Source organism: Anomalospiza imberbis, chromosome 2 (assembly GCF_031753505.1).
Source record: "Anomalospiza imberbis isolate Cuckoo-Finch-1a 21T00152 chromosome 2, ASM3175350v1, whole genome shotgun sequence".
Taxonomy (NCBI): Eukaryota; Metazoa; Chordata; class Aves; order Passeriformes; family Viduidae; genus Anomalospiza; species Anomalospiza imberbis.
Window position 1 is genome coordinate 106,479,193 of NC_089682.1, and position 12,578 is coordinate 106,491,770.

Here is a 12,578-nt window from a genome sequence, read left to right on the forward strand (position 1 = left end):
CTTTAGGTGTAAGTGGTTTGTTGTTCCACTTACCAGGGACGTTTCTGCCTCATGGGCATGACACTTGGCTTGCATACAAGACACCCACTTTTTTTCCTGCATAGAAGAAATCCATGTTAATTCTTGTTAACAACACATTTCATTTGATATATGCAGCTTTGTTTCCTGTTAATAGCACATGAGCATTTAGTTTGATACATGCAGCTTCATTTTTCTAAATAAAGCATAAATACCAAAAAGATGACAGATTTGATGAAATTTGAGTAACCCAGTATTTAATGCCTAGAACAGTAGATTTATACATCTGAGTGTGGTTTTCTTACCAATCACTCCAGAAACTGTATTTTCTCTTTGATCTGTATATGCAGTCACTGTGAGTGAGAAATATACAAGCATTTTGATACATCTCTGTGTATTAACAAGAAGAGTAGTAAGAGCAGGGGGTTTTCCCTCTAAAAAATGTAATTTTGAGCACTCATTAACAATGTATTTTGCATAATAATGACAAAACCCCAGAATTAACATATGAGTTTTAGAGTGAAGCCAATTTTGTTTGATAAAATAAAAAACCATAAAGCAAAATTAAGTTTTGCACATCTTTACGCAGAAGTGACCAAACTTCTGTATAATACCTGCATAATAACAAAGGCTTTCACATCCCAAAAACCATGAAAGAAAACAAAAGGCACAGGTTGGAAAATCCTGTCAGAAAGTTTCCTAATTTTCTTTTTCACTTTGGGAAATGGAATAATCCTATTTTTCTGTAAGTGGCCTCATAGATGAGTAAACATAAATGCTTTATTAGAGCCTTCTGGAATTGAACTGCCACCAGATTTGGCAAAGACAGATATACTCAATCATAAAGAATAAGATAATATCAATAAATAAGCAACAATTACTTCATTTAGAAAAGATAAAGTAAATAAATCCTTGTTTGCCATTATATGGATAGTATTAAATAGTATTAAAACTTTAAAACCAGCTATTTTTTTGCATTAAAAATAATGAAAATTTTACTTAGGGATTTCATATCATACTCAGAGATGAAGAAAAATAAAATGAAAGCAATAATCTGTCAAAAGCAATACATTAAGTTACAATGTTACCTGCTTTTCCAGAAGTCTAACCACGTATGGATGATCCTGAAGATGATGAGGCTTCTCCTCTGTAAATTCATAGCTGTCTTTCAGTATTCCTAAATTGGATTTTTGTTGCATATTGGACTTTTGTAATTCTAACAGTTGCTAATAGGAGAGAGGAGGAATACAAAATTTTCTTTTAACACAGTTATGCAGAGATTGCATCAGATACTTCTCCCATATCTCGTGAGGTCAGCATTTATCAAACTTCACGTCATTAATAATATCTGTGGTAGTCTCTTATTTTACAGCTGGTTCTTCTGTAGTAGGTTTTAATATTCCTTGTTATAAGTTTGTAATGGTTCAGTCGCTGTACCCCATTTAGCTTCCCTAATGGTTCAGTCCCAAGTTGTTTGCCACAGTTTTCCCTGCCAAAATGTTTGTCAATCCACATGGCAATCCACCTGTATACCTCCCTTGTTCCCTTGTCTCACCCCTGTCTGTCAAAGGTAGCACACTCCTTTGGTTCTAGAGTGTTCCCTGCCTTTCCTCCCTTCCTCACGGCAGAACTGGGATGTGGGGCTTACTCTCTCCCCATGTTGGCTTCTACTGGGGAGCCCTCACCCTGCACCCCTCCCCTAATGCCCTCCTATTGGTCAAAGGTTGTGTCCTCCCCGTGTTCCCCCCATCCCTATAAAAGCAGCCCCTTCAGGTTCACATTTGGTTCACTTGCTCTGCCCTGACTTCGACATTACACGTTTGGAGACTCAGACAAGTGTCCCTCCCTTATTCCTTTGCCTCAGTTTCCTCGTGCTCTGTGCCTGTGCTGTGCTACCCACGCTGCAGCGATCACTGCCACCCGCGACAGCCTCGGCAGAGACTCGGGGGCGGCCGCTCGCGTGTCTGCCCTGCGGCCACAAGCGGGACAGCGAGCGGCCAACCTCCATCCCGCGGCTGCTGCGAGCCAGGTGCAAATATCTACACCTAAAATAAATATGGCTTTTAAAAGTACACAGGACTTAGCAGCTACAAAATATAAGCTGCTCTGGTAATGCCATGCAGATTTGTTTTCTGACCCAGCCAAACTTTTATGATTCACTAGCTAGTGATCATTTCCAAAACATGTATTGAAAACAAATTAATTCTGTCAGGACTGTAATGCAGAGGTTAGTGTCCTCCACACCACTTCTGAAAATATTAACATAAGGATATCTAACATGCAGCAACCACAGTATCTGCTAACCTATAAACAGGCATTCAAAAGCTGAGGAGTACAGAAAAAAACTGACATAACTGCTGAAGGGATCATTCATTCATACAAAGCAATCCTTTAAATAAAAAAAAGGCAACATGAAATTATGTTAATAAAATACCTGTATACAAAGATACAATTATAGCTACCATTCAATCATTATTTTTAAGAGTTCTGTAGCAAGAACTTTACAATGACTATATCACATTTCAAATATGTGAAGTTCACTGCCATCTATTGTAAGGGATTCATGCTTTAAAATGTTAGAAAATTCAAATTGCTTACATTTTCTAAGGTTGAATTTCTTGAATGCAAGTCCTTAAGCTCTTTCGTAAACATATCTTTCACTTTTTCTATTTGATCAGCAAATTTCTCTCTTTCTTCATCTTTCCATTTATGAAATGATTGTAGAAACTCTTCTTCTTTTGATTTTTGCTGCTCACATTCCTAAAATTTAAAAAAAACCCATTTGTTATTTTTCCTTACATTCAATACAAATTCAAGCTCCCAAACTACATGTGGAATGCAGTCACTTTCAATATTCGTGAAATCCTATGGCACCAAAAAACATTTCTCCAGGGCTATGTATCACAAGCTTAAGATCTTGCTCTGCAATAACAGCACTCAACTCAGAACCCATTGTTTAATAGATGAGATTAGAACTATTTTATCCCTATATGCATTTACCTCACTTCATCCATTAGATTACTTCAACCATTCCACTACACAGTGATGAATTTTTATATAGTTCTCAAATCGTTTAAAGTCCTGCATTTCACTGTCCAGGACGTACATGTCTTTTAGGAAACACCAACATTTTTCCATCACAGCATTCACTCTGAATTTGTTCTCTATAACATGCAATCATTGTACAACTAGGAAGAATGGGATCATCTGTATCCTTCAATCAAGGATAAGATCTTCTGCTCTTTCAATCAGAAGACAGTAACATTGTGCCACCTGGATTGACAGTGGATGTCAGTCATGGCAGACAAACTGTAAACAGTAACACCACACATTTCTATCTTCCCTGACATCCCAGAAAAACAGAGAAGTTTTGAAAGCTTCTTGTTGTGTAACTCTGCAGACTGTAGCTTCAGGACATTTCAGGTGGTCCCCTTGCAGTTAGGAGCCTCAGCTAAGACAAGTGACTTCAAAAGAGGCCCCTAAGGCACCAAAAAAATCTACATTGCACGGTTATGAATACTCCAAGTTCCACCTCATAAACAAAACAATGCTGTGGGGGCAGGAGAAATATGTTATAGATGTATTTCTCATAGGCTAGGCACAGAATGAATGAGTAGAATATCTTCCACATGTCCACATAGGGCCAAGACCCATTATTCTGACAGTGCCTGCACTCCTGAGTGAAACTCTACCAGCTTTTGATTTGATCATTCAGGACTTTTGAAAACGGAAGCTGAACACTTCCAAGAAAGGGGAACAAAAGGACTGAAGAAAGAGAAATCTGAAGCTGAGTTCGTGGAAAACAACACTCCATGTTTTACAGAAGATCAGGGTTTCCTCTGAAAACAAAGGAAGAAAATAATCATCCATCATAGACTGTCGGGTTGGAAGGATCAGTTTGGATTACCCTCCAGGATAATCTGGTCCAGCCTTTCTTGACAACAGCACAAACTAGACAAGGTGGCACAGGACATTGCCCAGCTGAATCTTGAAAGTGTTCAACTTTGGGAAATCAAATACTTCTGTGGGCTGAGTGAACACAGTTCAAAGTGCTAATTCTTTTGAGACATTCACATTACTTAGTAACTACTACCTTAGACAACCTGGCCAAATTAGCCTGTTGTTCAAACTCTAACTGGGACTTGGTGAGCTGCAACTGCTCCTTCAGTTTTTCAATCTCATCCTGCAATTTTTCTATATTTCCTTTCTTCTTCTGTTCTGTTTGAAAGAAACACAAATTTTAAAAAGGTTTATTGCAATTTCTGGAACTGTAATACTTACTGTAAATACATTTCTAGTCTTTGAGTAACATTTTCACAAAGTGTGACTTTCTTAGACCATTTCCCTTCCCACTACTATGATTCTCTATAGATGCTTTTAAATACATATATTCTCTGGACTGCTAACTTACCCTCAAATACTTGTACCACCGACATGTGAAATAGTTCATGAAATATTTACATGAAAAAGTATTCTATAACCTAATTTCAAAGGAATCTAAGCAATGCAGGCTGATACAGAGGATGTATGAAGGACAAAGTGAACCTCAGTTATTCAATATCTTAGGTTAAGTTTATTCTAAATGACTTTTGTAAGGAGTCCAGCTGGACTACAGCAAATTATCTGTGTAGAAAGAATTGGGGGAATATCAAACAAAAAATGTTAAAATATGTAAAAATCACAATAATCTTCAACTGTTAAAGGTTTTATCAATTTACCAGTTATTTACTTGCCCAACATCTGGGAATCTAAATATTATTTCAGAAATAACTGCATGGGATATTTTCTCCATAGAGCCATTTCAGGCTAATCCTTTTAGCCTGAAAAACAATTACTTCAACTGTTTCTGCAGCATCTTACACTATCATCATTTTTATCAAGTGTAAGGTGCACAAGTGCTTCTTTCTCCTTCTAATATATTCACACTTCCTCAGCTGCTTATTCAGACCCCTCTCACTCTTGCTGCTGTTTCATTTGCCTGACAAGCTACACTTCAGACCTCATTAGATTCTTCCCACTTTTTCTCCTTCCAAACACTCCTTTTTTCCTAACTTGTTTCTAATCACTGTTACTTGTCAATACTTGTTAGTCCTTAAAAATAAATCATAAGCATGCAGCCTAGCAGGAAGGAGAGAAATTAGGTATGAATGAGAGAAACTTTGAGATAATTGTTTTTTAAAATAAATAGTTTTTAGTAAAGAGAGAAAAAAGCATGCAAGATAGTGGCAAAGCAACCTTGAGTATCACAGATAGATGAAGTTAGACTGCTCTTAACAGTTTCTCTTTCTCACTACATTTTACAGTCAGTTCAGGAGAGCCTGATCCTATTCAAACTGATTTCAGGTGGGGTGGACTATTTCTGTATTAATAATTATTATATATTTGCAATTTTTTTTCCCTTAGTGCAGCTTGTTCATTTTACCCACGGCTCCATAACATACATGCCTAAAGAGAAACTGTGCTCTGAACTGTGCTACTGACTAAAGTATTCAACAGAAATGCTAGTTTGAAAAGATGCTGTGAATATGGCACACAGGTGTTTGTTAACTATTTTCCAGAGACAGAAACATATGTTGTCCAATACATTGTATGTGTCAGTGGCACTTGCATTCACACAAACTGAGATTTGCCACCTAAAAAAATTAAAAGTAAAAACTTTTCTTCCAAGTTACACAAAATCATGGACTGCACATCCTCACTGTATTTACTCTTTTCTAAACCACCTCTCTCAATTTTTTTTTGATAACATTAAAGTACATACCGATCTCAGACTCTTCTGGGTGACGTCTTTGAATGTGACTTTTTAAATATAAAGAGGTCATAAAAGCCTTTTCACAAAATGGACACTAGAAAAAAAAAAACCCAGTTAAAAACACATTAGTAACATCTTTTTGGTAAATACAGTGGTTAAGGTTTTTAACAGGTTATTACATTTTGTTCATATATAAAAAGAAGGCAACTTTAAAAAATTCCCGCTCACAAGAATAAGAACAAAAATTCTCATGGTACCCAATTTCTGTAAAGTCATTAGTATATTAATGCTATTTAACATTTCACAGTGATGATCATGAGCAAGAATCTGATTGAGCTAGGCACTGTACAAACTGAACAGAAGAGACTCTGGCCAAGCAAGTTCAAATTCAGATATAAACCATAGATAATGATTCATATATGTAGGTAGAGAACTATAAAGAAAAGGCATGACAACCCTCTTCAGCACAATACACAGACTCCAGCCAACTAGTAGCTCAGGTGTTCTTAAGATTCATGCCACACCACAAAGCAGAGCACCACACAGCTGGAAAAAGCCAATAAAGATGGATTTGCGTATATGAGTTGTAAGATGCCACCTAGAATCCTTCTGAAGCACAAAGTTCTTTCAATTACTGTTTCTATAATTAACCTTCTAGTTTTGAATATAAATTTAAAGTCAAATTTGGATCCCACCCTTTTTGAAATATCCTTTCTGTTCACCTTCAAAATACATTCTACTAATGTTCAGAATATATTAAAAATAGATGGGTAGTACAAGAACAGAAGCCGCATCTACAAACCCTGTAACATACTTTAAGACTATGCATGAGGGCCCCTCATCACTTTAGGGTCATTCATTACCTCTATCTCATACTTTTTTTCAAATAAATACATTTTAACAAACCACAGACATTTAAAAAAGTAATTTTTACTTATCAGTGTGATATGGTAGTAAGAAACCAGCTTAACAGGTTCAAGATCTTGTCACCATAATCAGTGCCAGAAGGAGGATCTGGGGAGCTACAGGCCTGTCAGCCCAACCTCAGTGCCTGGCAATGCTCTGGAACAGGTCATCTTCAGTGTGATCACATACAGGACAACCAAGCAATCAGATGCAGCCAGCATGGGTTTAGGAAAGGTAGGTCCTGCCTGACTGACCTGATCCTTTTATTACCAGGTGACCTGCCTAGTGGGTGGTGGAAAGACTGTGGATATTGCCTACTGAACTTCAGCAAAGTCTTCAGCAACATCTACCACAGCATTCTCCTAGAAAAGCTGGCAGTTCATGGCTTGGACAGGAGCACTCTTCTCTGGGTTAAGAACTGGCTGGACGTCCCAGCCCAGAGAGTGGTGGTGTTGCATCCAGTTGGCATCTGGTCACTGTCATGTCCCCAGGGATCAGTGTTGGTGACAGCCCAGTTTAATACATTTATTGATGATTTGGATGAGGGGATTGAGTGCACCCTAAGTAAATTTGCAGACAACACCAACTGAACAGGAATGTTGATCTGATGGAGGTTAGGAAGGATCTGCAGAAGGATCTGGATAGGATGGATTGATGGACAGAGGCCAGCTGTATGAGGTACAGCAAGACGAAGCACCAGGTCCTTCACTTCAGCCACAAAACCCCCTGCAGCATTACAGGTTTGAGGCAGTGTCTACAAAGCTGCTCAGTGGAAAAGGACCACGGGGTGTTGGTCAACAGCTGCTGAACATGAGCCAATGTGTGCCCAGGTGGCCAAGAAGGCCAGTGTCATCCTGGCTTGTATCAGCAGCAGTGTGGCCAGCAGGACCAGAGCACTGATTGTCCCTCTGTACTCAGCCTTGGTGAGGCCATACCTCAAATCCTGTGTCCAGTTCTGGGCCCCTCACTACAAGAAGGACATTGAGCTGCTGGAGCATGTCCAGAGAAGGGCAGTGGAACTGGTGAAAGGTGCGGCTTCACGTTACACCCAGGATGCAACAGAAAGGTTTGAAGGGTAAGACCTGCCAGGAGCCGCTGAGGGGGCTGGAGGTGTTCAGCCTGCAGAAAAGGATGCTCAGATCTTATCACTCTTTACAACTGCCTGAAAGGAGGGTATGATTACACAGGGTCAGCCTCTTCTCCCAGGCAAGAAATGACAGGACAAGAGGACTTAGCCTCAAGCTGTGACAGGGAAGGTTCAGGCTAGTCAGGTATCCTATAAAATACACTTTTCAGCAAACAGTAAAGCCATGAATAATTAAGACAAATTTTGTTGAGCAAATGCAAGACCTAATATAAAACCAAAATAAAGTGATATAATATGGCAACAAAGCATTAGTGCCAACCAAGAGGGAGCGTACAGTGTAACAGATTGCACATGATTTGCAGAACTAAATTGGCTGTGAAATAATGTTGTCCATTCAAGCACAAACTTCAGGACAGTTTGACTTGCTGATAGTGAAAGAAAGCTCTTACTGTAGGAGACAGGATTAGCATAGGGAATATTTAGGTTTTGAATTATGCAACACTTTTCTTGCACTTACTTTTCAGTATGAACTACAACATGCACTTTATGCCCACATTGTAGATGAGAATGTAAGATTCCTGAACAAAGTATCAAAAAAGTGAAAAATATTATTTAAAATTAAATTTGTATTACTCACATGAAGGTACTGACCAATGAGACTTAAATGTATGACTTGTAGGTATCAGTACCGTTTTATAGTAGCATTTCATGCGTTAACTTATATTGATCTTGGATTAAAGGCATTACATCTGAATTCCAAAATGTTTACATTAGCTGTAAAGTGCACCTCCGGTAAAAAAGGCTTATTTGTAAACAAGTAATGGGCTTATTTGCAAAACATCCAAGACTTTTGAGGGGATGGAATCTGAACTATCCTCTCAGGAACACCCAGAAAAGCCCCTATTATCTGGCTACGAAGATCATGGCACAGATAAATATCACAGAGCTATTGTTTACTGATCACACTGCTACCCTGCATTTACAAACACTGGGAAGAGTTTAATTTATTCTGGCATTCAAACTCAGAATCCTGAAAACACTGTAGGAACTTCAGGTATTGTTCAACATCATTCCCTGAACTAATTTTTCTCATATGAACTTAAGTAACTTCTAGAGAAAATAAATAGAAGAATGAAAGGAGAGATCATTAGTTTACTTTATAAGAAGTCAAATTACAAATGGGAAATATATTTCCGTCTCTGTTTTACTGCAAATGCCATTGAACAGATTAGCAATGAGACAAGTTCGCTACCATGTTTTTCAGCTTCCACAGAGACAGATACACACTACAAATATTTCTGGAAAATCTGATAATATTTGGCTATCACAGTATGAGAATTATTTAAGTTTACACATAAAATGACACATGCAATCAGTATTCTTTTGCAACACAGGACAAACTACTTTGTCAGTTGCATAAAGGTTTTTTTTTAATAATAGCATATCAGCACCTTGTCCTTGAGACTAACACTTGAATGCATGAACCTTGCCTCATGTATAGTTCTATTCTTGGGGCATAAGGTATCTTTTCCCTTACAGAAACACTTGAGCCAACTTAGCTGATGTCTTAAATATTGAACTTTGCCTGTAACTTTAAACATATAGAGCTAGCCTGAAATCATGTCATGTCTGTGTCCAGTGTACCCTTTAGACTTCAGATTACATTTGAAGCCAAAATTTGCATTCCTGAAACCTGAAAATGCTGATGCTGAAAAATACTTAGATCAAACTAGCACACTGTTGCAGTGAGACAAAAAAACCCTCCCAATATAAACAGAGTGCCATGACACTGTCAGAACAGTTGTATATTAAGATTCTTAAGGAAAACCCTTTAGGAACAGATTGTTGTGGAATCAGAGCTGAGCTAACTCACTGAAGCTCTTTACCATCTTGCCTGAGTCACCTCTGAGTCACACACGCAAGCAGAAACTTTGTGCCTGGAGAACATCAGTGCAGGACAGTGACTTCTCGCAGACAGTACATTACTGCTCAGCATCAGTTCTGATGCATTTGCCCTGTGTGTTTTCTGACCACACAGTTGGCAGACAAGGAAAGACAGCAACACAACAAAGTAGTAACATGTTTATCACAGGTTTTCTCTGTGTGTGTATCTGACATTTCAGATGAATCTAAAGCGAATCCAAGAGTAAAGAGCACCTGTTAGTAAAAAGAGGATTTGTTAAAGTTGATGTAGCACTCTCCTAAGAGTCCCTGAAACACAGAAGGAAAACAAGTGCCAGCAATGCACTTCCTTTGGCAAGGTCACTGGTCCTTGCAGTTCCAGCCTTTCACCCAGCAAGCAACTACACCCCAGCAGAGCGGGGCTGCGCTGCCGCCCAGTCCAGCAGGCCCAGAGCTGACAAGGTGCGGGTGACTGGGCTACCAGGCCCTCTCCTCTCACCTGGTGGTAGCTGGATCGTGCTTCCAGCATCATCTGCTGGGTGCTGATCATCTTCTTCCTCCGCCGGCACTCCTCCTTAAGCCCCTGGATCTCCTGTGAGCGCTGGGCCAATTCCTTGCCCAGCTGGTCACGCTGGGCCTGTGTCTCTCTCAGGGCCTCCTCCAGGCTGCCGAGCTGGGCGCTGAGGTACTCCTGGGAGTGCAGCAGGTACTCGGTAGAGAGCTGCGCCAGGCGCAGCAGCTTCAGCAGCAGCGGGTCCGCGGGGCCCTGGCAGTGCGGGCAGCACTCCCGCTCGGCGCTGCAGAAGGTGACATGTTCCAGGTGCGTCTGCAGGGCCGCCACGTCCCCCTCCCGCGACACCCGCTCCACGTCCACGGTGCTCAGCCGCCGCCAGTCCGGGTTCTCTTGCCGCCCGCGGAACTGGAACGCGGGAAACGCCGCCGGCCCCGCGGCGGGCCCGGCCGCCGGCGGGTGGTAGGTGCGCTGGGAGAAGGGCTGCGGGAGAGAGACACGGCTCAGCCCGGGCCGGCACTCTCCGCCCCGCCGCCCGCCCGCCCGTCCCGGCTCTCACCATGTCCGGGCTCCGTCCCTGCGGCTCCGCACGGCGCCGGCGTCCTCCGCGTCGCTATAGCAGCCCCGGCCTGCGCGAGGGGAGGCGGCAGTGACGCCGGGCTGTGCCGCCTCCCGCCCGCCCCGCCGCTCCCCGCCCCACGGCCCTTCGGCTCCGCGCTCGGCACAAATCCCGTCCTTCTCCCTCCCGGCATCCTCCTCCCGCGACGCCTCCACAGCCTCCTGACAGCGCCGCGCAAAGGGGCTCTCTCCCGCAGGTCCCGGTGCTCCCGCTGCTCCGCGCACCGCAGCGCATCCTTTACCATCTTCACACGCTACTCGCATCAACAAACGTATCCTCGGCTCCGCTCTTATGTTTAGACATCCTTAACACAGCTACACAGCATACGCTTTCTCTCTCCACATTCCCTTCGCTTCTTTAAAGTCTGCACATACCACCCTGCTCGCACGTTCACTGCATCAAGGTGCATCCCCATCCTGTGTCTCCTCCGTGCTGCTCCTGACTCCAACCTTTCTCACTCTGCCATGACTTACACTCCTCTACCCCTGTGCTGTCCTGTGCCCTTCTCCAGCCACGCCTACTCAACTTTCTCCCAGATGTGACAACACCTGCTACCTCCCTACCATCAGCATTCATACATACGTCGTTTCTCTGCACATCTTCACACTGCTGCACCCTCATGTGCCTTAGCTGGTAGCTCTGTGCAGTCTCTCCACTGCAACTCCATACCCCTCCCAATGCCCACACACCAACCTCCTGCCGGGTGCTTTCAAACACCGTCCTTACCTTAACACAGTCACACACTTTGCACGCCACTTCCACACGTTCTCGTCACTCATCAAATCAACACACCTCTGCCCGGTATCAGCACACACCAGACCCACTCCTGCAACCATACAACCCTACAACCTCACCACATCTGTCGTTCCTGTCTCATACTACTGATCCCAAACACTTCAGCCCCTCGTGCCTTGCATGCATCACCTACTTTACCACCCATGCATAAATACTTTTCTTCAACGCAACCAACAACTTCTGCCTATATTCCTGCCCCACCTCAATCCCCAGTGCTCCCCATTATGGTGTTTCCCTTGCTCCTGCTCAGTTGCTTCAAACACTGTTTCTAAGCAGCAGCATCTTTCTCCTCTACCATACAAAATCACCCTATTCCACTCTTCTCCAAAAACCAGCTCTTCCTGTTACCATTTCTTAATATTTCAGTCCCCTAGCTATGTCTGCCTTATTGCCATGTTCCACATTTATATTTCCCTAACTTTTCAGTCCCTTCCACACATATTTTAGTTTCTCATCCTCTTGGTCATTCCTAGATACATACCTCTCCAAGAACAGTCACACAATATATATCCGATCATACACTCCATTCTATAGATTCCTCTACATCATGCATTACGGACTCACAGAGATGTTCTCAAGGGACCTCTGGTGATCATCGTCCAGTCCAAATTTCTGCCGCACACTAGTTCACATCACCTGTGGCATTTAAGATGAACAGACAATCCATGACCTCCCAGTACAACCTGCTGTATGTCTGCTCTCCTGATGAAAACATTTTTCTTAATGTCTCACCAAGTATCTGCTATTACCAAGATTAAAAAATGGTTTGAATATTTTTGCCACAATTGTTCAAGTAACAGCAGGCCACTACTAGAGTATCTCTTTTCCTTCTCTTCACCACACTAAATAAGCCCAGCTCCCTCAGCTTCTCACAGACCATGTAGATCCTAACCATGTTAGGCCTCCTCTGTCCCCTTTCAGCTCCAACACATAGTTCATACTCCCCCTTAGTATTTCCCTCCATTCACCTCCTAGGAACTTGTAATGA

At 42.0% G+C, this 12,578-nt stretch overlaps 1 protein-coding gene across 1 annotated transcript in view; it reads right to left on the reverse strand.

Moving 5' to 3' along the window:
* The window catches only part of DZIP1 (DAZ interacting zinc finger protein 1), a 37,858-nt gene that overhangs the window by 23,786 nt on the left and 1,494 nt on the right, over positions 1-12,578 (reverse strand). Inside the window, exons 2-9 of the mRNA XM_068182459.1 lie at positions 12,072-12,226; positions 10,736-10,805; positions 10,165-10,659; positions 5,780-5,864; positions 4,112-4,236; positions 2,617-2,778; positions 1,107-1,244; positions 34-96 (exon numbers count right to left, since the gene is read on the reverse strand). Of these exons, the coding sequence (XP_068038560.1) occupies positions 34-96; positions 1,107-1,244; positions 2,617-2,778; positions 4,112-4,236; positions 5,780-5,864; positions 10,165-10,659; positions 10,736-10,738 (1,071 nt within the window). The 5' untranslated portion in view covers positions 10,739-10,805; positions 12,072-12,226. The remainder of the gene's footprint in view (positions 1-33; positions 97-1,106; positions 1,245-2,616; positions 2,779-4,111; positions 4,237-5,779; positions 5,865-10,164; positions 10,660-10,735; positions 10,806-12,071; positions 12,227-12,578) is intronic.